At 39.9% G+C, this 25,676-nt stretch overlaps 1 protein-coding gene and 1 long non-coding RNA gene across 7 annotated transcripts in view; one reads left to right on the forward strand and one right to left on the reverse strand.

Annotated features, from left to right (window-relative positions):
* The window catches only part of LOC122879578 (cGMP-inhibited 3',5'-cyclic phosphodiesterase A-like), a 62,088-nt gene extending 40,446 nt beyond the window's left edge, over positions 1 to 21,642 (reverse strand). For all 6 annotated transcript variants that reach the window (XR_006378739.1, XR_006378737.1, XR_006378738.1 and 3 more), the window contains exon 1: positions 20,243 to 21,642. Coding sequence is in view for 2 of the 6 variants with exons in the window: in XM_044203858.1 (XP_044059793.1) it covers positions 20,243 to 21,151 (909 nt within the window). In the remaining 4 variants the exon portion in view is untranslated. The remainder of the gene's footprint in view (positions 1 to 20,242) is intronic.
* Positions 21,080 to 25,254, forward strand: LOC122879579. Its single transcript, XR_006378741.1, has 2 exons — positions 21,080 to 21,213; positions 21,627 to 25,254. It is a non-coding gene; the product is annotated as an uncharacterized LOC122879579 (long non-coding RNA).
* Positions 25,255 to 25,676: the final 422 nt, after the last annotated feature.

The following is a 25,676-nucleotide window of genomic DNA, read 5'->3' on the forward strand; positions in this document are numbered from 1 at the left end:
GGGGCACTCCTGGGCTGGATGATGATGACTCACCCAACCACACACACACATACACACACTCACACACGTGAATTAAGACATGCACCCATCACCGTCATCGCTCAAAACCATGTTAGCGCTGCTCACTGATGCTAATTGTTCCCAATCAGCGCATCAGGGGTCCTGTCAATGCACTGTGAAACCAGACCACACAAGCAATTGCTTATTGATCTCATTACATGCTAACGTCACTCTCCGTCAAGCAAGTGTTTGTGTGTCTGTGAGCACATGTGTGAGGGGTCCACTGACACATCTATCAGAGCTCTACAACTGAGCCCAACGCTACAGCTATTTAAAACAAAGGATGATCTGAACATGTACTCAATATAAAACATGCAAAATCTGTTTTATTTACTGAAATAAGACTGCCGCCCTGCTAGCAGCTATGTGAGGCAGTTGACAGATGGTGATAGTTTACCACTGTCACCATGCTATGCTAACATGTGCTAATTAGCACTAAAGGTAAAGGTACATAGTATTGGAGAAAATAAAAAGCAAAGGCTGACATGTTCCAACCATTAGGTTTAATAGCAAACCGACTCTTAAACCTTGGCCCTCTGACCCCCCTTCCCTCGTCAAGAAATAATGCAAACTACCAGCCCAACTTTGTCCTCTCGTATAGTAGCTACTCAAAAGTAACCTATGACAATTCCAGCTCTGAAACCAGAATAAGACACTAACTTAGGCCAGCAAATGCAACGAGCAACGAGGTGAGAGACCACCAAAACAAACAGTTAATTTCTTTTAAAAAATGCACACAAAAAAAATAAATGCGAAAAATTTCTTTGAGACTTTGTTTCCTGCATTCAGGTGACTTTTAAAGAATGAAAATAACAAAATTATAAGTACACAGCAACAGCATTTTTATGTTAAATACTTTTCATTTTACTTTTAATTCTAAGGAAAGAATACAGAATAATTTGGCATTTGAATCTCTGGCATAAACTAATATTCATCAGTTAATAGGCAAGGGATGATATGGAAATTTGATGTCACAATTATCCTGGCCAAAATAATTGTGATTCATGATAATCATCAAAATATGCTTAAAACACTTAAAATGGCACTAAAACATGCTGGAATCACTTTACCTTACATTTTATTAAGAAACAAATATTTTTATTGCATCACAGTAAATAATAATAATAATTGGGGGTGGGTCGTCCTGCCTTGACATTTTGACAATAGCTAAAATTTAATTTGCTGACGTTAAGTTAGCTGGCCCATCTGCCTGCACAGAGAGCAGCTGCGCACACCCCTTGGATCGGATTGTGGATTACCAGGTTGCGCTGACAGATGGGTTGAAATTGTAATTAGTGTCTGGATTTTGTGTGTAGATTGTGTTTCATAGACAATCTGGCAACTTGGGTGACGTCAGACAAACAAAACTTGGATCCGAGTATGATGATTATTCATAATAAAGTTTGAGGGCCATGCAAATTACAGGAGTTTCCTGGGAGAAACAACAAAACGAGAGGGCACCGGGAGATGGTGTTGAAATACGGGAGAAACACAGGAAAAACGGAGTGCTAGCAAGTATGAGTCACTCATGTGAGGATATTCATGATTATCCCAATTTCAGATTATCCCGATAATGGAAATTCACCACAATCAACTTATCTTGAGTGTTTTTTTATTGCAAGCTGTGATGAAGTCTTATATTGTCCCATCCCTATCCCCTAGAGGCTGATGTTATTAGTTTTGCTGTTATTTGGTCATAAACCAAAGTACTGGGCTAAGTGAAATTTCAACCTGATTATGGCCAAGATAGAGAAGTTAATGAATCACCAATGTTATTAGAATATACAGAAATTCATCCTCTGACATGAATGAAATTGCATGGCAATCAATCAATCAATTGTTGTCAAGACATTTCACAAAAAAAAAACACAAACGTCAATCTCATGGTGGCGCAATAGGAAAAATCATGGGATTACAAAAGTCAGCAGGCTTCATCTTCTTGGCACCATGAATGTCTTCATAAAATTTCATGGCAATCCATCCAAAAGTTGTTGATATAAAGTATTTGGACTTTCTGGACCAAAGTGCAATTGACTGACATTTGGCAGCCATACTGCTAAAAAAAGGGAATTTAAATGTACTTTTTGAGATTAGTAAAACTTTTCTACTAATTATATTTCACTTTAAAAAGTAAATTCAAGCTAAAAAGTCAATTCAAGCTTATAGGTTAGGAATAATTATTTCCCAAATGCATATCGGACTGATATTTTCATTTTTGACCAATAAGCTTAAGAAGTTCTCATAATGCTTCACTAAAACTATCCTTGTAATTTTCACACACACCTTTTTCCTTACCACTTAACACTGCACTTAATGATGTATTAAGTGGTATATTTTTAAATTAACATTGAATGAAGTGATACTTGACAAATTAAAGGGTTACTAGTATTGTCAATACAACTGAGAATCAACACCCAACACCCAGTTTCAGCTAAATGGTTGGTTATCTGGACCAACAAAATCAACACAATACTGCTTCATATAAAACCATGCATTCCCAGCACAGAAGCTAACACAGCAGAGAACCAAAGGGACTGGTAAAGAAAGTCAAACATTTAGCAAAACAAAAAAAAGATGTTTTTCAGGAGATGACAGAATAAACGGGGAAAGAAACGCCAGAAAATATTGGACCATTTAATAAGTTACCAGAAAACACCCCCCAGCCATATTATGAAGATGGAGATGTCATTAAAATGTCAAACAAAAATCAGAGAAGAAAGACAAATTGGACTGAAGGGGAGAAACTTGTGTTGATAAATATGCTCCAAGAAATTTATTTCAAAGTAATTTCTACACAGTGAGTGCCTTAAAGGTTTCCCCTGTATCTAAACTAAGTTTTTAGCATATTTTCATATTGATATGCAATATGACACTATGTGCCAATCAGTAAATTGATTTTGCTACACCATTTTCCCCAATATCTATGTAATATATCTAGTTTTATTATGTTAATTATGGACAATGTTTCAAATCAATGAGCAGGACTGCTTTATGGCAATAGTAGATTCAAAGCATTATTGCATGAAATATTTGTTTTTTCCAGAGTTTCAATTCACTGGATTAGCGAAAAACAGACATTTCCATTTGGTTATTTTATCTGTAAAATGTTTCTCAATTGAATTTCCAGATGTACTATATCATGATATCTCACTACTGCAATATCAAATTACATATACCATGGTAAGTATTTGGTATTACTAATTAAACAAAATATTACTAAGGAAACAATAGTAAACTAACACCAAAACAACTAAATCCTGTTCAACTGATATGACTGTATTACAGTGAATAAATGAGTGAGTGAATGAATTAAATAATGATAATGCATAATAATAAGAGTACTAATAATAATAACAAATCAAATTAAATGTATACCCTTCCAAACAGAGAGAATGAAATGAAACAGTGTGCATTTATATTCTTGTACCATTTACTTCTCATCTTTACTTGACTGAGTAAGCTGCATCACATGCAAACAGGCCCTCATGTACAAAACTCATCTAAAACACACACACCCCCACCCCACCCCCCCAGGCTCCACGGCTAAGTGGAGTGTTTTTCCCTCGCGTTGTTGTACCCATGTTAAGCTACTGACGCCAGCTTGTCATTCTCTACTCCTATTACTGTGAGAGGGGAGTGCGTCACAGCTCCCACAACCCACTTCTCTCTGTCAGCTTCCTGCTCTTGCTGATTGACACTGACGTTGGCGGGCGTTAGCATTTCAGGCTGAGTCCCATGGGAACAACGTAAGCGTCCAGACACTGGTCTTCCATTTGGAGCTGCATGCGTAATGACTTACATCCCATTTTTTGTCTGTACTTTTGCTCTTTCGTGTTTCCCCTCCAAAATCTTCCAGATGATACTTTTTAAAAGAAGATAGCTGATAACAGACATTTTCAGCTGAACACTTTCTGCCATACTTTTAGATTAGATTTAGACTTAGATTTGTGGTGCAAACATTTCAGCTTTGAGCTAAATAAACAAGTATTTTGATCGCTGTTCTATTAAAAACACAGACATAATCAATAGGTTAAAAAAAGTATGTAAAAGCAATGATGGTAATGACCATAAAAGCAGGTGGAAAAAGTGTGTGAGAGCTACCTGCACAATCACATGGATGCAATGATAAGAGGAAGAACCAAAACCACATCAAAACCCTCCACAAACATTTCCCTACTGCCACTAGACTTACTATAGGGTCTTTTAGACCCCTTAATTGACAGTAGCCTTGCTATGTAAATATTTTGTATTTATGTATTTATTTTCTCTCTGATTTATGATGCAAAATAAAATAAAAAGCTTAGAATCATGAGACATGCAAAAAGAGCTGGCAGAGAGTGTTGGTTGTTAGAATCGATCACCAGTGCATGGCTCAGTATAATGTATGCCAGTAAAACATTTGTGTTCATCTTACTTATGGTGGTTGCAGTTTTCAGAGTCAGTTACATCAAATGCAGGAGCTCAGTGCATGATGGGAAAGGATTGGCTATACTCTGAACTAAGCTCTCTGATCAACAACATTAAGTCTTAAATTCAACTTTTTGTGTCAATATATAGATTCTAATTTAAATTACACAGTGTATGTTGCCTTCTTTTTTGCATTAATGTATGATTTTACGAGGATTTGCTATATACAAAGAGTATTATGATTTGTGTTTAAAACTGAAATCCTTGGGTATAAATAAATACAAGTAAATAAGGATCATTGTGTGGTAAATTGTTTGGATTACTTCAAGGCCCTGCACACCCACACAGGTGTTTTCAATTACTCTGGCTAATTAGACCTCCAGTCAGGTTGAAGCTGGGTGGAGCTATGCCATGGCCTAATAACAAACTAACAAACTAAGCGAACAGAAGAGTGAGAGAGCCGTCAATCAAGCGCAGTCCGTACACGGCCACACAGTCTTGAGAGGAGGTCTAGTCAGGCAACATAACTGAAAGCACCTGTGTAGGTGGACAATGGATGTGTAGAGGGTTTAATATTATTGATATCTAAGCCAAAAAAATTGTCTATATCCAAAGTTATAAACTGTTTAAACCAATAATCTTTGCAACAAAAACCTTTTACACCATTTTAGGCCTTTTGCCATTTGCAAAACCCACAGGAAACAATCATTTTATGGCTGGCTATCTGAGTAATTTCTCCTGGGAAACATTAACTCAGACCCCCTAATAGAGGCTTGTAAATGCAAAGTATCCACTAAAAAACATGACATGATATGGTTATTTCTCTATATCGATTCATTATGCTGTCCTTGTCTCATCCATTGATGCATACAGGGGCTGGTATATAGTCCATACAAAGGCTATGACTCTTGTTGGTGTTTGTGTGTGTTTTGTGTGTGTACACAAAAGATAACACTTAGTAAACACTGGTCTGAGAGATCAACAACAAAAAGAAAGACACCAAGTAGGAAACTTGAAGGAGAACAAATCCATAGAAAGAAAGCAGCTCTTCTGGGTAGCCTTGTCTTCAGGCTAAACCAAAGACGCTCAGCATGTTTCACACCAGAGCAGCTTCATCCAATAAGGATTTGCTCATTGAATTCCTTGTTGAATGAGATTGGCCAGAGAGAGGTAGAGAAGGAAAAAAGTGGTTAGGAGGATAAAGGGAGAGAAAGATGTTGGAGAAAATAAGCTGAATGAAATAAGGGAACATGTTGACATTAGCACAAGCTGCGTCAGGCCTAAAGGAACCAAACCGGCCACACATACGTGTGTGTGTGTGGCTCTGTATGTGTGTGTGTGTGTGAGTGAGCGATTGAGACAGGGAGAGAGAGAGCGTGTGTACCATCCTGTATACACATCACAGCCCAAGGCCAACTCCTTCGTCTGCTCTTCAGATGAGAACCAAGCCTTCAGTTCGTGATGCTTTACCACTGCTCAGAGAAACAGGGTGCCATTTATAGAACAGATCCAATTATTTCTAAATATTAAAAACTTGACCTAAAATAAACTCTCTGCTCCATTACTGGTTAAACATACCCTGAAAGCGAAGTCCTGATAAAACACATAGCAGATATGGTCTCTGTTGATCTTGAGTTTTAACTGGTGCAAAGTGGTGCATTATTAAAACAAATGATTTTATAATGCAGTTGAATGTGACATCTATATTCCCCCTTTTTTATCTATATTCCCCTTTCTTAACCTTAATATTCCCAATTAATTAAGCAATTTCAGCAACCATGCTGCCACGTAAACATGTATGAATATGAAATTGTCTGTAGATCCATGATTACAGTGCAAACAAGAATTGCTAATAGCTAATTCAGCATACATTTAATGGTACCAATTTGCCAAAATGTAAACAAATATGAGCTAAAAAAATGGGCTCAAGTTGTAGCCCACAGCATAACTCACATAGCAACACTTCCTGTTTACATCTCCCAAAGCCTTATGGGAACTTTATTATTAAAAGTTAATATATGATTATCTACCAAATAAAACTAGAATTAAGAATAATAATAAGCATGACAAAATTCATTAATATTAAGGTTTCTTTCATGTTGCACAGTAAAAAAAAATTTTTAAATTACTGAGCCTCAGAATGTCTCATCCACAAAGAGACACACACACAGACACACACGCAAACACAAACACATCAGCAGTGTCTTACATAACACAGTGAGTGATGGCAGCTGAGGACACAAAAATACTGCCTTTGGCATTTGTCCTGTGAAAGTTGGACAGAGAGGAAATCGGGTGAGTGGGAGAGAAAACAGAGAGGGACAAGCAGACAAAAAAGAGACAGAGAGTGAAGAGGGAGGCAGAGAAAGGCTAAGAGAATGAAAGAGATACAAAGAGAGAAAGAGAGAGAGATTTTTTTGACTACAGATGCCCATGGCCTGAGGCAAAATGCCCCAAGGGAAAATATTACCCAAATTAATGCTGCAATCCAGTCATTTTCGTGTCTTCTCAGTTTTCTATTTCATCAAGAGTCGCTACAGCCTTTCCCCTTAGACTATGTACTGCAGTTCAACACCATTAAATAATGCGCCAAAGTTTTTACATGCCTATAGTTCATGCACTATTTGAATACCCTTCAAAGCTTAAAGCAAGTTCACACTCAAATATAAACTAAGTAACCTTTGAGGTAAGGTTTGCATATTTTTATCGGGGGGAGGGGTCAACTATATTGCATGGATGATAGATTTGCAATCAAATTAAAAACACTTAAAAAAGGAACAATAGTATGCAAACAATATATTAAGCATACTGTGTCAGATAATGTATGGATGAAATTTGTCTCTGGTTGGTCTCTTTTGTTTCAAATGAATAAGAGATGCTCAAAAAATGTTATGGTAAGCAGCCTTAAAGTATCCGCACTTCCAGCACAAATCAAGGTTTGTAAAGGAGAAACTAAAAATATATGGAGCGGCATCTTCCCAACATGTTCTGTCCACTGTTAAACAACCAATTTACAGCTCAGAAATGGCTGGATGTATTCAGGTGTGTGCATTTCCCCTAACGCAAGATGTAGTTACTGGGGAAACGCTATTCATTTACAAATTTGGGCCATGCAAATTTTTCATTTAAAATTACTTCTCATAAATGCTTTATTGCAGTTTTAATTTGCATGTCCCCTTGAAAAAGCACTTCCTTTTCATTTTAAGACATAAGATCTGACGGATCCCAACTTAGACCATAGGGATTTCTGATGTAGGCTTATCTAATATCTGCTTAGCTTTGCTCTGCATTTACATCAGCAAGGTACATTTTGAGTTTACAGTGGTGTGTAATATGCATGGGAACAAATAAGTACTTTTGTGTATATCCCAGTGTTGGTCCCAGTATTAAAAGACCTACCAACAGATTTGGGAATGAGGTTCCAATCCTGTGTTTTGTGTTTTTGTGGTGAAGCTCCCTCTTTTTTCATTTGTATCAAGATTTGGGCTTTGACAATTTGGACATTTATTCCCTATATGGGATGAGAAGTTAATAATAAAGTTATGTAACTTTCATCAAACTAATACACTACTAAGCTAATTACATTACATCAGAAAATGACATTAAATTGGTAATTAATGATGCATGTGATAAGATAAGCATCCAACTGCAGTAATAAATGCCTTCCAGTAAGGGACCATATGGTGAAAATGTAAAAACTATTAAAAAAAACTGTGTAAAAACCTACAGTAGTTCAATAGTACAATGCATCATCAGTAAAATTAGTCCATTGGATCAGCTGTTAGAAAATAGGGCCCATTTCATACCAAAATATCCCTAGCGAGTTATTTTAAACATCAGAGGCAAAGTAACATTGTACTCTCTTATCCATCATTTCACGGTCCACTTCCCCATCATTATAATAACTTCATACCCAGTTTCAAAGGAGCAGGTATGCCAGAGTCTCTCTCAGTGATGCTCTCCTGTAAAAACAGAGTACAGCATGTAAAGATGCAGCTTTTGCATTTTTATGTCCAGATGAGACCACAAGTGGACTTATTGTCTCTCAACACAGACAATCTCTGGCAATTAGCTGCTGTACGTACGTCATCTATGTGTCTCTGTAGCATGTGTGTGTGTGTGTGTGTGTGTGTGTGTGTGTGTGTGTGTGTGTGTGTGTGTGTGTGTGTGTGAATGAGTGTGAGGTGTATGTGTGCATTATGAGGGATAATGGAAGGGAAAAACACTCCGAGATGCATGTGATGCAATTATACCCTTGATTATTTGATTGGGTAATCTACAGGCAGGCTCGAGGCGTCCAAGACAAACACACTGTCGGCAGACTGTTGACTGAGCGTAAACCACTAGGAAGGGGACACACGCACACAAACCTGTATTTGAGTATGTGCTCAACGATGCATAGATATAGTGAACGCCAAGCAGAAAGGCAGTAATGAAAGCAGCAGTGATTTGTATTCATCACAAGAAATGTGTATTTGTGTGTCGTCTGTATGCACAGTACAGTGTGTGTGTGTGTGTGTGTGTGTGTGTGTGTGTGTGAGGTAGAGGGAAAGAGAGTGTGTTTTTCCTGGAAGCTATGTATTATGGAGGCCGCTGGGGAAACTGAGCTGCTGATTGTATTGCAACATCTGTGACAAACATACATATAGTACATATGAGGCTGGCAGCTGAGAGCATGTGTTGTGTGTGTGTGTGTGTGTGAACGCGCATGTGTGTGTGTGTGTGACCAAGAGAGAGAGACATCGCTTGACTGGGTCAGTGATCTAACCCACAATGACACTTCAACTCAATCTGAATAGAGGTCCTGCTTTACGAGGACACAGCACATCTGGGAGCTTCACCAAAGCCAGACTCAGTGTGTGTGTGTGTGTGTGTGCACGTGTGTGTACAGTTTGTGTCCGCACGTGACTTTGTGCAATGTTTGTTATACACGCATCATTAGCTGTGCAGAATTCACACCAAATAGGGTCTAGTAAAGGAAAGAGGTTTATCTTTAAGTTGCCAATAGATGGTGCTTCAAGTGCAGTATGTATAAAATAAACTATAGATTTATACAAATTCACTATTAATGACTAACTCAAGATAAAATAAGGGAATTTATCTTTTTAAGTGCTTATTGCAAAGAAATCAAAGCATCTAAAAGGTGGTGTAATCTCTTGAATAGAGTGTTTTAAACACACGCTTGGAGAAGATGTGTTGGGAACAATTATTCATCAATCACTGCTTTTTTTAGCCACTTGGAGGCATCAGAACAAGCTGTAAATACAACACTGACATATTATCACCTTATAAAGTATCCAGCAGACAGAGCTTTTTCACAGAAAACAGCTGCCTGCTAGTAAGAGTAAAGTTGTGTGATGTAAAAACAAAACAATGAGCTAAAAGATACTAAAATTTCCCCATAGAGCTGAGGGGAAGTGAGTGAGTTTGTCATTACGAGCAATACCGTCACATTATGCCTAGTCATTTGATCCACTATTAAAAAGATTAATTAGTGCCGCTTTAAATGATGACAGCTAGGACCATATCAGCTGTCATTATTTTAGGGAACAAGGTCTCACAGTCTCATGAATTGTCACTTTAGCCGTGTAGCTCCATTCACGCAGTGCTGTAGCACACGAGTCCAGTCTCAGGCTTGAGATGTTTTTTCTGTCATCCTGGTTTCAATCATATGTTTTTGGACTAACAGAGTCACAGCTTCAACTCACTAGTGGTCCTAAAGTTTACTGAAACACTGACGTAAGTAATGCTGCTTAAACTTTCCAAATGAGGTGGGAGTGCTAAAGTGTTGTGAATAAATAATCTGGAACAGAGGTTTGGAGAAATTGACGTCAAAAAACGCTGGATAATAAAGGCCAAAGGCAGAATTGTTAATTGGTTCTACATTTAAATGAGGATTCTTGCAAATGTCCCCCGAAATGGTGTCAGATTACTGAATAAGTAATGCCCTCTCCCCCAAGATCAACTAGTTGTGCTTTTAAAGGATTAGGCTGGTGTTGTTTTATCTTTTTATTTTTCAACAAAACACATGAAAATACCAAAAACAAATAATTAATTTATCCCGCTAACAACTCTGTGTAGCCACAGCCTAATATAGCTTCTTCCATAACATGTAATTCCACTGTCTTCCAAAACCTATTGGCATATGGATGACATATTTATTCATGATGAAAGAAAACCAACATAAACAGCGAATGTCTAATCTTAGTAAGGTACAGCATTTCCGTGTTGAGTTGCCCAAGCTCAGAGATGGTGTTCATTGTTTACAGTGCTTTGCTATTTTGTTTTCCTACTTATTATAGCTGCCTTGAGCTTATGTTCAACAACAGTCAAGAAGAAAGAGTGGTTGCGTGGACCAACAGTGCCATATAGTAGAGGAAATACATATGTTCATCATAGAAGAAAAACGCAGTGCAATGTAATGGCTCTTTAATGTGTTTTGAATAGTTTTTGGATGACAGTGGCACTGGTATGTATGGTATGTGGCTACTATTGCTTAACAGGATAGAATCTTTGGTCTTTTAAGGGGATTTGCTGATTATTATAAAAAATATCAAATAAAATCATTATTTTATGCTAGGTAGCTTAGTGAGTAACACTGCTACACTGTAGCTATTGAGCAGCTCCCAGGTAGGTCAGTAGGTGTTAACTAAGTCTGCAAACCAAGGGCATAGCTGTGAAACAACACACAGAGAAGTAAATTCCAACCATTCCTGCATAAATACAGTTTAAATAAGTGTTGCCTCTTCTCCCCTAACTGATTTTAGTGTTCCCAAACTGCCCACAGAGTAAAAGAATAGGTACAAACTGGGAATCCATAACTATGCTGTGTGAAATGAGACCTGCACTTTTGATTTTCTTAAAAGCTCCAACTGACAAATGAAAATAAAGCAGTCACACAAAACAGTAGAACAGTAGAGCAGAACTGTTTATAACTCTCACCTGCTGACTGTCCGCTACATGGGTGAGAGTGTTTACTGTAGTGCAAGAGAAAAGCAGACAGACAGACGTATGGACAGATCTAGATTTTGCTCGTCGATGCTGCCCCCTGCCCAGGCCAACCACCCTCCCCCCTTCACCTCTCACCAAGCATATTTTGGAGCTAAAACACACCATTGAATCGAGTAACAAGGCAATCCTTGTCCAAGGCCACCAAACCTCATGTGGACAGCCAGCAGAGAAGCCACTGTATATGTGTGTGTGTGTGTGTGTGTGTGTGTGTGTGTGTGTGTGTGTGTGTGTGTGTGTGTGTGTGTGTGTGTGTGTGTGTGTGTGTGTGAATGTGTAAGCACGTGTATACAGTATTGGCCAGGCCAGGTTAAAATTATTTGCTGCTGCCTTTCAGAAGCAAGCTGTGGAGGCTACTCTCACACACACATTTTTGTTTTGTTTTTTTTGTTCTTGCTCTCTTTCCCGGCCCCTCTCCTCTCTCTGTGGGAGCATATGGCATAGAGCCACATTCACATTACATGGAGACAAACACACAAAACACAAACCGTATGCGATCGACACAAACTTGCCTCAACAGTGAAAGAACGGCAGCAGAGAGGTTGAACACAGGGACCAGATAGTTGTCCTTTTACCATCAACACTTCTGCTGTGCTTGGCAGCAAACCTCCTCTCACTCCCCCTCTTTTCCTCACCCTCCCCAGCAAATCTTTCAACACTCTATCTTTCCCCTCCTCTCCCTCCCTCCCTCCCTCCCTGCTCCTCTCTCACGCAGTAGCTCCTGCATTAGGTCCCCTCAAGCTAGTTTGCCCCCCCACACACACACACACTCACTCACACACATTTGGCTATGTGACGGCTGCTTGGGGCTGGATGCAGCCTGTGCTAGTGCCATTGTGTTCTTTTTAACCCATCTTTCCTTCTCTGTTCCACTATCTTTGGTCTACCTTTCCTGTTTTTCTTAGTATTTCTTCTGAATGAAATGATCCATTCAAGAGGGCTACAGCTGCACTTCTGGCAATACAGACCTGGCTACTAAATTCTTACTTTTTAACTATTATTTTCATTTAATTTCTGCACATCTAACTCCACTGCTTTCCCCCTTTTTCTCTGCTCAACACTACTCTTTGAAGGCTCACTTTATCTACCTCACATTTGTATGCATTCCCTTCTTCTAGCAATGAACAATCAAGTAGGACAGAGCAGGCAGTTGATATTTCATCCGATTATGTACTGCTGCTTTTGGTCTTTTTAACTCATAAATTAATACAAGGAGTTTTATCTAAAACTGATTTACATGTATTTTGGATGAAAATATCATATATAATCAAATATCAAATATATCATCCGTTTCATACTGAGTGAGAGACCAAGTTCCAAGCCATCAATAGAGCACACCTCTATTGATGGCTTAGAACTGCATGATGCATGATATATATAAAGGATGAGATTAGTTGCCTAGTTGAACTCCATACATGTGCACATAAAATATCTGACTACTATACAGTGATTTATATGTAAAGATATCTCCTTCCTTACTTCTCTCTGTCTCTTTGGGTTTGTCACACGTTTCACACACAAACACGCACACAAGCAGATGCATGTCCCTTTCATACCTTCATATCTTAGTGTGATGGTTACAATATGCAGATGAGGAATGCCTTATGTTGTTTGTATGCATTCATGCATTCACGTGCCCAATTTCATGAAAATAAAAGTCCACTACTTTTAGGTCTTCTTTCACTCCTGCTGTTACTGTGTTTCTGCACAGTAACTGGACAACCTAAACATGACCATGTCCAGCAGATGAAATGGTGCTTGCCACAGTTCCGATATAAAAAAACTAACATTACAAAAACAAATTAAGCTGTTTTGTTGTTTAGATGTACAGTGTGGTAAAGTAACAGCATATACAACCATACAAACAATGCACAGTTGTGGTCTTGGTGCCATTTATATGGTCACAGACCTGCAACTGATGTTCGTTCTATTTTTAATTGTAACCATAATGTTTCTATAAAGTGTCTTAGTTGCCTAACCTTAACCATAGTTTATTTGCCCTAATCACAGTGTTTATCTAACCATAACCTTAGTCGTAGTTGCAATGCACAGATGTTGTAGGAAAAAAACTTTTAAAAAATGTTGTCATTGAAAGCAATCCTGGGTTTTGTAGAATCGTTCAATATCACAGTTCTCTCTGGTGAAAAGGGTTGTTAAAACCTCACTGTGTTATGTATTCATTAGAAATAAAGAACAATATTGTCCATTATCTCACTAAAGGTATAATAAGCCTCTGTGCCACACAAAGTCAGACAGCTCTGGCAATCAGAACAGGTTGCGTGTCTCCCTGGAAATGTATTTGCGTCAATGAGAGAATGTGGGCCTTCCCTCAAATAGATCTCTGAGCACATGTCTCTGCTTTAAAATCTGTCTCCCTCCCTCCTTTCCCCCTCCTCTCTCACGCAGATACTGTATATGATGATGCGATGATGAATACATTATGCAACACAGTATAACCTTATTCAAGGTCTGACCTCCATTTTTAAATGACCAAAGATTTCAAAATTACAAGAAAACTCATGTGTTTCACCCTGCTAAGGCGTTGTTCACTGACATGTTTACAATGTAGTGCAACTTATCATAACTTTGCCATGTGATGGCCTTGGATGAAACAAGTGCTGAGATTTCTGTAATGGACTATTGTGACGGTGTAATAGAGAGAGAAAGCAAACTGTATGATGAAACATTAAAAAACAAAACACTTTGAAATATTGTTCCTTTTTTTAGACATTCTATTTATGGCTGTCGTTATCTTGTATAGAGCGAGGAGCTTTTCAAATGCATGTGACCCAAAAACCACTAACAGAGGCCTTTTCCCCCTGAAATCCCCATCCCACTGAGACTCTGGCTGAAACACAAACAACTTCTGCCATAACACAAGGCCTCTGTGTGGAGCTAGTCCAGAAAGATCATAACGGAGTAAATTTCATGTTATTATCCTCCAATATTAAGACTCAACATCGCATCATGTTGAGAAACCTCTCATTACATTAATAGAAGCTCATTTGTTCTGCATAGCAGTAAAACAGCAAAACAATAAATCTCTTTCACCTTAAAAAGAAAAAAATACAGAAATAAAGCCACGGAGCCGAGCCGATGCTATTTTCCAGCTTCCAGTTCAGCAGAGTGCCTGTCTTGCCTCTGGCTTGGCAGGCTGCACCAGCTTGCTTCATAAATACTGCACAACCAACGCTTGGTGAAAACCCCTGCTTCTCTCAGGTACAACTGCACTCTGGAGAGCTTCATTATCTACAGTATGGATAAACTGTACCTACAAACTGTGTGTGTTTGTGTCAGAAAGAGACTTTAAGAGAGACAGAAGGAGAAGATAAAGAAAACGTGAGTAACTGATTTGACTAATTTGTTAATTGTTTTTAAATGTCTGTTCTGTAATACCTCAAGCAAATGGATAAATGGCAGGTTCCAAAATGGTCCATGACTGACTAGACCACACAAATAAATTGTGTGTGTGTGTTTAAGTGTGTTCATGCAAAGGTACAGTCATTTCAGTTTGACAACATGCAGCAGTAGTAAGAAGCATTAATAGATAATTGTGGCAGCGTTTCTTACTTTGTCGTGATCCCAAATGGGGTGGTTGGATATGCAGATAGCGTCTGAAAACACTCCCTTGTTCACTCATTCACCATTCCCTTCATAATAAACACTCAGTAGCGTACTCTAAAAGTGAGCAGCACATTTTTTGACACTAATGAATCATCATCATTTTACAGCATTGTCACTGACAGGTGTAGTGTTGCATAACTTTAATTTACACATCTAGTAAGAATTGCATTATGGAATACTTAGCAAAAAGTAATATACATGGTACATATTTTTTACTTCATTATATAAACTTTTGAGGACAACATATATTGAATATACTTTACACTTACAATTTAGACACTCAAATAAAATTATGTCAAGTAGATCTAGTGCACTAGGAAGCAAATAGGGAAGGATTTCAGACAGCCTGGGTCATAGAATATTTCTACAACTATAACTAACTATGTGATAATATTGCTATTTTTGATACATAGTATCTCTATCATACCATGGTCACAGAAGACCATGGTATGATTTAACCACCCTTCTAAAGGCCCTCTCAGACACAACGCGATTTGCACTGTGCTTGCCGTTGGGTTCAGCTCTCATCTGATAGGGTTTTCGGGGAAGTCGCAGAGGACAGCGCAAAATAGGCGGGGTTTCAAAACTTTGAGGGAGTGGCATTTTGTTGTTTCCAGCAGCTCTAGGTTTATTATACGGGCTACAAATATTGCCTACATAAAAGCTACCTGTTAAATATCACCTGATACGCCCACTTGGTTGGAAACGTGTTTCCTAGATACAGCTTTCCTCTCGAGGTCTCAATACAACCGCAAACTTGTGTTATACAATTCTGGGAAATTGGACACACACACAATAACAGTTTTTCCTCCACTTTGCTTTCACTTCCGTGCCTGCCTGGCTGGCTGCCTCGTTGAAACAACAACAACAATGGCGGACCATTGGTTTGTTTACATTTGGTTAGCACCGCTAGGTCTAACACTGCATTCCAGTCAGGGTCGGAGGTCGGAATTTCCCAGTTGAAATTTCCAACTTCTGACCTCCAAGCGTTCCAGGTGCACGACAACAAACGTTAACAAAAAACATGGCTGACCATGACAAACTGATGTTTCTTTGGCAAGTGTACACAAAAATGAACTCTCAGCAGTGCAGCCTTTTGTGCAGAGAAGATGACTTTCAGAGATTGTTTACTGTAACCAGCTACCTAATAACACTGGCGACATATTTTGACATCAATTTACACTACTTATTTAAATTAAATACAGACAAATATACTTTACGTGGCCTTCTAGCAGATGGTTTACCATTTACAATGTGCACTTCCATGGGTCCTGCCATTGTTGTGTGACGTCAACTGGGGTAGATGGATTTGCCCCGAGTTTACAAGTAGGAACTCTGACTTTGAGTGGCGTTCCATTGTCTTTTCTAGTAGGAGGTTGGAATTATTACAAGTTTAACTCAACCACTTCACTGGCGTGCAGAGGCATCTGCTGTGCCCAATGTTACTTGGTCCACTTCAACATCCGCAGTTTAAAGTCTTTTGGAATCGTTTGGAATCGTTTTTTGTGTTCTCATGTGCACGGACCCAACTCTGTAGCTCTATGTAACTTTCTAGCATCTTTTAAGATTTGCTAATTGCTGTGGCTTTACAGACTGCACATTTATTGTTTTGCTCTGACAAAGTACTGTATATTAATTGCCCGGCACCACACAGCTGACGGACAAAGTTCGCGACTAGCTGGTGAAGAATGTAGAATGTCTAGGAAGGTAAAGACAATAACAGAGTTATAGGACAGGATTTACATTGAACTTCCATTCGTCAAGGGGCCAGAAACTGGAATCATCCATGATTTTTGGATATCAGCACCCCTTGTCATGTATTATTGTATTATATATACTATAAAACTCTTTATATTTACACTTATTGCAAAAACTTGTAAGTACAATCAATCAATCATCTAGAAAATTGTACCATTTTAGTCACTGCTTTAACTACTTTGAAACCCAAAGTGCAATCGGTTTGTTTGTGTTTCTCTCTCTATGTGCCCTACATCAATCTCCATGTTCCGCTCACTGGTCCTACAGATTACACAGGACAGGCCACAGGAGGACACGCTGTCCTCAGCATCTGGTCAATTGTGAGTTTTTTTTAAGTTTCAAAGTTTAATTTGTCATCAGTCCTGTTCCAGACATGATGGGGTAGAACAGGTAATGGAGCTGTTCTAATAGTACAGATAGTCCACTAACTCAGCGTTCCCTGGATACCAATTAGCAATGAACAACCAAGCATTAAGAGTCGGGCAGCTGATGTGGGATCAGCTCCATTTTCCAAATGAGAGAATTAAATTTGTGAGATGGGACAATATGTGTGAGATCAGGGCACTCTGAAAGGTGTATGTGATCTGCCGTAGTAGACCATTGGTGACTCACCATCACCCATGCAGACTAGTGCAATTTCAGGTAAACTGCATCTACAATGGAAACACTAACTTTTAGGCTTCTTCATAAATTTAAATCTAACTCTATGGTCTTGGAAATGTATCTGTGAATATTTTGATTACTAAAAAGCATGAGAAAAACACATTTTAAGACAATTAATAATACAAAAATCTAGATGGAATAAAATAATAATAATGCAAAAAATCTGATCGATTTGAATCTGATTTGCTTCTTTTTAAATATCGAGGAAAGTGACAAGGCTATAAAGCAACTTTAAAGTAGCTATAATGTGTGAAGGCTTGTATGCAGATACACACAACATACCCACTTCTAACAATGAGTGAACAGAGTAACCCATCATCCCACTGTGAGGTGTATATACCCCTGAGCATTTACCCTGTCAGCTACAACTACACCACAAATCAAAAGCAGATAATTGATGAGCCATGTAATTACTGCTATTAAGCTTTTCTTTCTCACATTTTCTTTCCCTGTCTGGTCTCAAAATCTACAAATGAGATCAGGGCAAAGTTGCCAACAGAGGAAAAAGACCAGTGTAATCAATTAGGATTACGCTGCTTCTTTAGCTAAGCCATACATGGGTGAGTACGACACAAGCTCACCCACTCAGGATGATCGCTGTGAATCCCCACTGTACAGGTGCATGTGTGTGGATCACCATCTCTATCTCCCATGTGGCAACAACTTTGCCAGCTCCTTGTTTATTCCCCCCAAATCTCTTGGTGTTTATCTGAGTTTGTCACTAGAGGGCATGAGCACAATTAGGGGCAAAGACAGCAGGAGGACAACCTTCAGTGCAGGGGCATTCATTGGTATGAAAGGATGATCAGTGGGAAGCAATGTTTGTTTCAGCAAGAGGCTGCAAATAACAACATATCCAAATACGATTTGATATAGTTTCATGATATGCAAAAGTAAGTGAGTTAGTGAGCGGGTGAGTGCCATGCAGATGCTATTGTCAGTTGTGGAAAAATGCTTTAATATAAGCTGAAAACAGAAATCATGGACCACACGCTGGGCCTACAAGATTATTAATGTTTTCCTTACTTTTTTCATTTTAACCATGTATTTATGGTCTTAAGTTTCCCTCCACACATTTGTGTTATAAAATACATGCAGGGCATGCCACGTCTGAAAAGTGCTTTTGGGTCACACTTTTTTAGTGAACACTCAACTTTCTGACAAAAACAGACTAAAAAGTGTTCTAACTTTCACTTGATACCCGTAATTGCATTTTAGGTAGTCCAAGGATAGTCAGTAGAGGCTCAGTATTGAGGTTAAGCTAAATATTGTAGATTCAACAGGCAAAGAACCTCAGTATATAGGACATGTAGGCTACTATAAATTGTGTAAATCAAAGCTGAATATGCAGAGGAAAGGCAACAGATGTACCATTCAGTTTTAAAAAGCATTATTTTTTCTATATGGCTAGTATCCATTAGGCTGCAAAGCAATCAGCATTCATGAAAGCACAATTCTCTCCGTAAACCATAAATATAGCTATGTTATGGTCTGCCAGTCAGTCCACAACCAGGAGTCAAACATATTCAGAAGCATTTGACGAGAGATTGCTCTGTAACATACACATCTTTACACCTGCGCATTTAAATCAGAACATGAACCCGATATTGACACCCTGATTCATTGAAAATAATCCTAAACAGTGTCACACTTGCATGCCAAAAAATAAACATTTTTCAAAGAAAAGTAAACCAGCACAATTGAATGTTCAGAAGCTGAAATCAGTGCTATTTTGGGATGTGAGCAGCTCAAGTTGGATAAAAAACATAGATGAGCTTCAAGCTCTAAGTTAGTTCACTGAACCAGTATTCAGGGCAGGCAGAGCACACACACACCTCATTCATGGATTTTTGGTCACATCCAGCTAATTATCATGGGTCACACTGTAAACATCAACCCTTATCACTACACCTTCATCTTCATATACCCATTCTCTACGCTGAGAGTTGTCCAAAAAAAGTCCAGGGACCTCCAGGATCAATTACTTAAATAACAGGGATACTTAGGTTTCTTTTTAACTGACACATCAGAATAAGAACAGAGTGATATGACTATTCACAATCCTCTCTGCTGTTATTTCCACTGACGCTATAATCATAACATGCAACACAAGAGGACACAGTTGTATCAAATGTGGCTGCATCATGTGTAAAGTTTGGGAACACGTGCACCACACCGCTGGTCAGCACCCAGGATAAACATTGACTTTTACAAATATTTAGATGTGACCTCACACCTATGCACGCGCGCGCGCACACACACACACACACACACACACACACACAGGCACACAGTATCTTGGCATGCTAAGTGCACTATCCACTTGCTTATCAGCAGCACAAACACAGCGCACAGTACAATGATGATGACCAAATTAACAGCAGTGTCAGAGCGAAGGTAAACAGCAGTGTTTGTAGACGATGTTGCAATTCAAAACGCCATAGCAGGCGTAATTCACAAAAATACTACACTGGTAATGGGTCTCGGGAACTGTAGATGCAAGTCTAGCAAATAAATCATTTGTATCATAATGATAAAGCTTGTTATTACAAGCTATGTTATCCCACTGCTATGAAGCACCCGCGCGTAAAGATGTCACACATGCCATCAGCGAAAGAGAGAGGACACCAATCCTTACAGGTCTACAGTAGTTGAAAGGTCATAAGCAAAGCAATAACAAAACATTCAATAGGAACTGGTTCCAAAGTTGGACATGCATTACCTGGTCCCGCGGAATGCAAGGCAGCGAAGTCCTGCGGTGGGACTTGCTGTTGCTTTGACTGTGAGCCATCATTTCCGAGGCCGCTATGGAGCTGGACCTCCGTCTCCTTTTGAAGACAGGGATGTCCTCCTCCTTCGCCCCGGTCACAGAGCCACAGCACCCCGTCCCGCTGGTCCCTGAGGCCGGCAGGAGCCGGTCAGCATACCTCGCAAGCAAAACCCCCAGCAGCCCCAGCAGGTAGGCCAGGTAAGGTCTCCAGCTGGCCCGGACTCTGCTCAGAGAGACGAGGGAAACGGCCCTGATGACGCTAATAAAGACGAGGATGGACACTCCCTGACGCAGCCGGACGACCAGCAGAGCCCCGCTGCCCAGGCAGCCGAGGACTACCAGGGTTGCGGGGAGGGACAGCAGCTGCTCCTCGGCGCCGCGCAGGAGGGACTGCGCCGCGGCTTCGCCCAAGTGGCACACCGCTAACAAAAAAAACGCGGTACGGATGAGCACCCCGCAGCGAAGCAGATAGAGCCCGACCCAGAAGAAGGCACATACGAGTGTAAAGACGGGGGAGACGCAGTAACACACAGTCAAAAGCAGCTCCACAGCGCAGCCCGCCGCGAAATGAGGACAAGAGCCGGAGTCGCTGCTATTTCCTTTGCTGCTGCTGCCTGCATCCCAGTCGACCAATCTGAGCAGCAGAGCGAGAATAACGGAGACGGAGGCAACGTTAACCGCAGACGACACTCCTCGGCAAGTCCATGTCACGGCGAGTCTTAGCCACGACTGGCTCCCTGCGTCCTGGTACAACGGGGTGACACATGTCTTCACGTAGCCGTTGCGCTCCAACGCTGCCCGGGGATATTTTTCATGAGCGCTTCTTGATGAACCTCTGTCGCTGTCTGCCTCCAAGGCCATCGCTATCAGTCAAGCGGAATGGTGCGCTGATCGGCCGGGAAAATAATAGACTTAGCCTCTGTGTGAGTGTCTCAGTCTACATGTTCCACCTATAATTCCCATGATAATGCATGTTTTCTGCGCGCAGCTGACACCAAACTATTGGTCAGTGATGCTTGCCTCCAAAACAAAAGTTCAATAAGTAGGCTACACATATAATTTTCAAACTGTCAAATTATGGGGTTCACAACTTTTCTTTTAGTTTTGTGGTTCAGAACTTCCCCATTACATTTGGTCTACTATTGAGTTGCCCCTGGTAGTCAACCAGTGAACCAAAAAAGCAACCCCTGGCGTTTCACACATCTAGGCCACTGCCTCCACTCCCCCATATAGTCTCTCTCTCTTTCTCTCCCCTCCCACTAAACACTATCCCTTTTTTGTGCCGCTCCGGTGATTCCTCCACGTTTCAGCTCTTCCCCTGTTTCTCTTAATTCAGCAAGTTGCAGTCTGCCCTGGATGTGACTCACTTTGCAGTGGATGGATGCCATGTTTACATGAAGATTTCCTGGCTTGTTCTGGAAGATGGAGCAGCCTATTATGTGAATTAACTACAGTAATCCTGTAATACATTTTAGAGGTATACTCCACTGTATAAATATGACAGGAGACCAAAATACTGGTACCACAGGACTATTCATTTATCAGTCTAAGGTCACTCAAAACTCACATGTTTACTCATAGAAACCTGTATGATGAATTTATTATTTACCCAGTGTCTTCACTGCCACAGGAAGCTAATTCACTTTCCTTCAGCCTGGTGACATGGACCCAGTGGCCATTTTCATGGATGTACTCCAAAAAATCAGACACACCATAAAATGAAAAGCACAATCCTACAAACGACAAAGAGCAGAATTTTGCTCTAGTAGTAATCATCTTGCTGCCCATGATTTGTTTTTCTGGATTAAAATCCTAAATCACATCATCCTCTGCCTCCTGTGTGGCAGACTGGCTGAGGACAAGTTAGAAGCCTTCACCTGTTTGCCCTACATTTTATGAGAGGATTTAAAAGGATGCGCTGCAATCACAGAAAGCTATTTCAAGTCTGTCATCTCTTTCTGTAGTATTATTAATTCAACTAAATCATATAAACTGGTTCTGTGAAAGGAAAGGTATTACAATGTTTGTGTAATGTTTTGTTCTCAGGCCTGCTAGTACTAAAAGTCTTCTAATGGTTCAGAATGCTGCAGCTAAAATTTCAACTAAAACTAAAACTTTGATCACATTACACCAGTTTTGACATCCCTTCATTGGCTCCCTACCCAAGTCAGTTAGTTGCTTATTCTTTGATTACTTCATGACTTGTACCTGTTACCATTATCTGGTAATCTTGGTCTCAGTCTCAATGAATCTATTAAGCCTAGTACTATTGTCCATGTTTGTCCTGCAGATGAGAAAACTGTACACAAAACCACTGCATCTCTCTAACCCTGTTTGTTTGTGTCCCACAAGTACATGAGCGTCCAATCTGTGTGCCAATCTCTCTCTCCCTAGTTTCTCCTCTGTGTCCTCTCTTTTCACTCAGACCTCTCTGTGCTGGACCATCGGCCATCCCGGGACCTCTCTCTCCCTCCTGGCTGTCGGTACCTCTCTCCAGATGTTTTGGATTTGGAGCTTCGTCCTCCAGGAGATTCAGTATCTCCTCTTGTCTCTCTCTCTCTCTCTCTCCTTTGTGTGCATGTTGTCCTTGTCTCTCTCTCCCTCTGTGTCTGTGTGTGTGTGTTTGTTTCCTTTCTCTCTCCTGTCTGTGTGAATGGTGTGCTTGAGTGTTGCCTCTTGTGTGTTTGTGTAGTCCGTCCTCTTCCAGGTCTTCCAGGTGGAGAGGAGGTCATGTGGCTCAGGTCTGTTTCGGGATACCTGAAATTGCTCAACCTCCTACATGATCCATATTCTTCATATGAAGAATATATGAAGAATCTATCTATAATTTTGTCACCCTCATTGTCCATACTGTAATTTTACAATGTTGGTCTATTCTGTACACACACAACATCTATTGCATGTCTTTCCGACCTGGGAGAGGGATCCCTCCTCTGTTGCACTTCCTGAGGTTTCTTTTCTCATTTTGTCCCTGTAAAGGGACTTTTTTGGGGAGTTTTTCCAAATCTGAATCAAGGCTCCAAGGATAGAGGGTGTCCTATGCTGTACAGATTGTAAAGCCCCTTGAGGCAAATTTGTGATTTGTGATATTAGGCTCTCTAAATAAAATAGACTTGACTTGACAAATGCTGCATTATGTCTGAATTATCAAAAACATCTGTCAAAACATCTGTCTAATAGATCATGTATAGTTCGTTTTGTGTATATATGCATCAGAAATGTATGAGGTCTATCCTTTCCCCCATTAGTAGTTATGATTACAAAAGAACCGTGTTTTATTATAGTGGTGTGATACAACATGGGTCAGTACAATCAGTGTGAGTGCAATCAGGGCATAAATCTCATGTTTTAGTCATCCCATCACAATGGACATTGGACATTTCCCAGTATGAATTGCTCATTCTTATTCAAGCTCTGTAGAAACCTGGTATGGATGTCAGGGGGGTTCAGAGAGGAACATTAAGAGGCCAAAGTTTTAGCTTTCTTTTGTTTTATTTTTTATACTGGTTGACAACTTTCCAAAGTGACAAATTACTTTACAGTCACAAGAAAAAAGAAAATCACTGAACTGTGACATGGTCTTATACATGGTGACCCACAGGTGCAATAAAGGAGTGGACTCTGGACCAGCTCCAGCAGTGTTCAGCCCTGTCTTTGTTGTACATCAACATTAACACACTGTAAATCACATTTTGGCAAAGGTAACCATGATAATAACATTCTCTGACCTTTGCCATCAGAGACGTTGTCCAGACACAGTCCTCAAGCTGTACTGAGGAAGTGTTGTAACAGTGCCATCTATCATTGTGAAATGCTTGAGGAGAACTGGATATGAGTGTGTGTGTGTGTGAGTGTGTGTGTGTGTGTGTATTTCATTTTTGGCTTTCATCAGGTTATCTGTTTGTGGTTGCTTACACAACCACACTTATACATCCTGATAGTATTTGTTTATGTTGTTCTGACCTATCAGAGTGGATGACAGGACTTCTTCACAGAATGTTCCAGTAAGCTGCTGTAATGTCTATGGTATATGCTGTATGCTGTAGCTCTACAATCTTAAAGATAATTCAAAAATAAGAGCCCCCAAAAATAGAACTCCAAATATTTTCTTGACACATGGCTCGCATTTATTGTTGTAACACAGTGAAAGTGGATAAAAAGTATACCAGGTGCAATCATGAGCATGAATAGTACTATAAAACAGCCAGAATTTTCTTAACACTGCAAGTTTCCAAATTATGGCGTGACTCATAATGATAACAGTTTTTTTTATTTTGTTATGGTTGACTAATTAGCTTTGTCATGGTTAACTTAGACCTCTGGGCTCGGAAGATTTGGCCGCGCGCAGAGAGAGATGCAGTGTTACGTATTTTAAGAAACTAAAAATACCCTCTGCACTACACAGAAGGACACCAAGAGGAATGTTACAGGGTCATGGGCCAATTCTAATCAAAAGTACATGGGTAAAGTTTACAGCCTCGTCCCACTGTATTCTTGAATAAACTTCTGCTTTTTAGACATACTATATATTATAGAATGTGTTCCCGTTGTCATAACCTTTTTGGATAATGGCACATAAAACTATTCATCATGTTCTGACACACTGGGCCAGAGAGACGTCATTGGCCAGTTGTTTGGCTGCCAGAGACAACAGACTGCCTGTGCTTGCGCCTGTTGAAGGAGAACGCAGGCCTTGCTGCTGCCCCTGTATGTGCATATGTGTGTATATATACCAGTGACTCACATGCATTTTAGTGTGTGTAAATGTGTCTCTGGGGGCTGTGCAGCAGTGATGACTGCTCTCTCTCACTTCTTCCCTCTGCCCCCCCGTGTTTGGTTAAACATCAGAAATGTTATTTGAAGGTGCTGCTCTGACCCTTTCCTGCTCCTGGGGGGGGGCAGTGCAGTTATAATGATTTTCTGTTTGTTTTTGTATGTGGGGTGGGGGCAATAAAGATTAGTCATTTGATTTGTTATTATTTTTTTGATTCTTTATCATTAACCAAGGAAGATAAAAATAATATTGTTTAGTAGCTATTCACAGAAATGGAATATAAAAGTGATGGTTTCAGCATAGAGTGACTAACTGAGCCATCTAGGCAAGAAGTGCAGTAATATTTCATGTCATCTTCCTTTTGGCTCGACACCAAAATGTGTTGTGATGGTGGTCACTAGCACCATCTGCCATCTCTGAGCAGCTGAAAATGCACGTGATGCGAAACTGACAGCATGAAGAAAGTCTGGAGAGCCAGAAATCTGTTGATCATGAAAACATTTTCCTTTCTTTTAGAGAGTAAACATGTCAGATAACCTGTGAAAAAAGTCAAGGAATTGTTACTCACAGTTTTACAATCAGCTACAATGATGAGATTGTACTATTATAGTT

This window comes from Siniperca chuatsi, linkage group LG7 (assembly GCF_020085105.1).
Source record: "Siniperca chuatsi isolate FFG_IHB_CAS linkage group LG7, ASM2008510v1, whole genome shotgun sequence".
Classification (NCBI taxonomy): Eukaryota; Metazoa; Chordata; class Actinopteri; order Centrarchiformes; family Sinipercidae; genus Siniperca; species Siniperca chuatsi.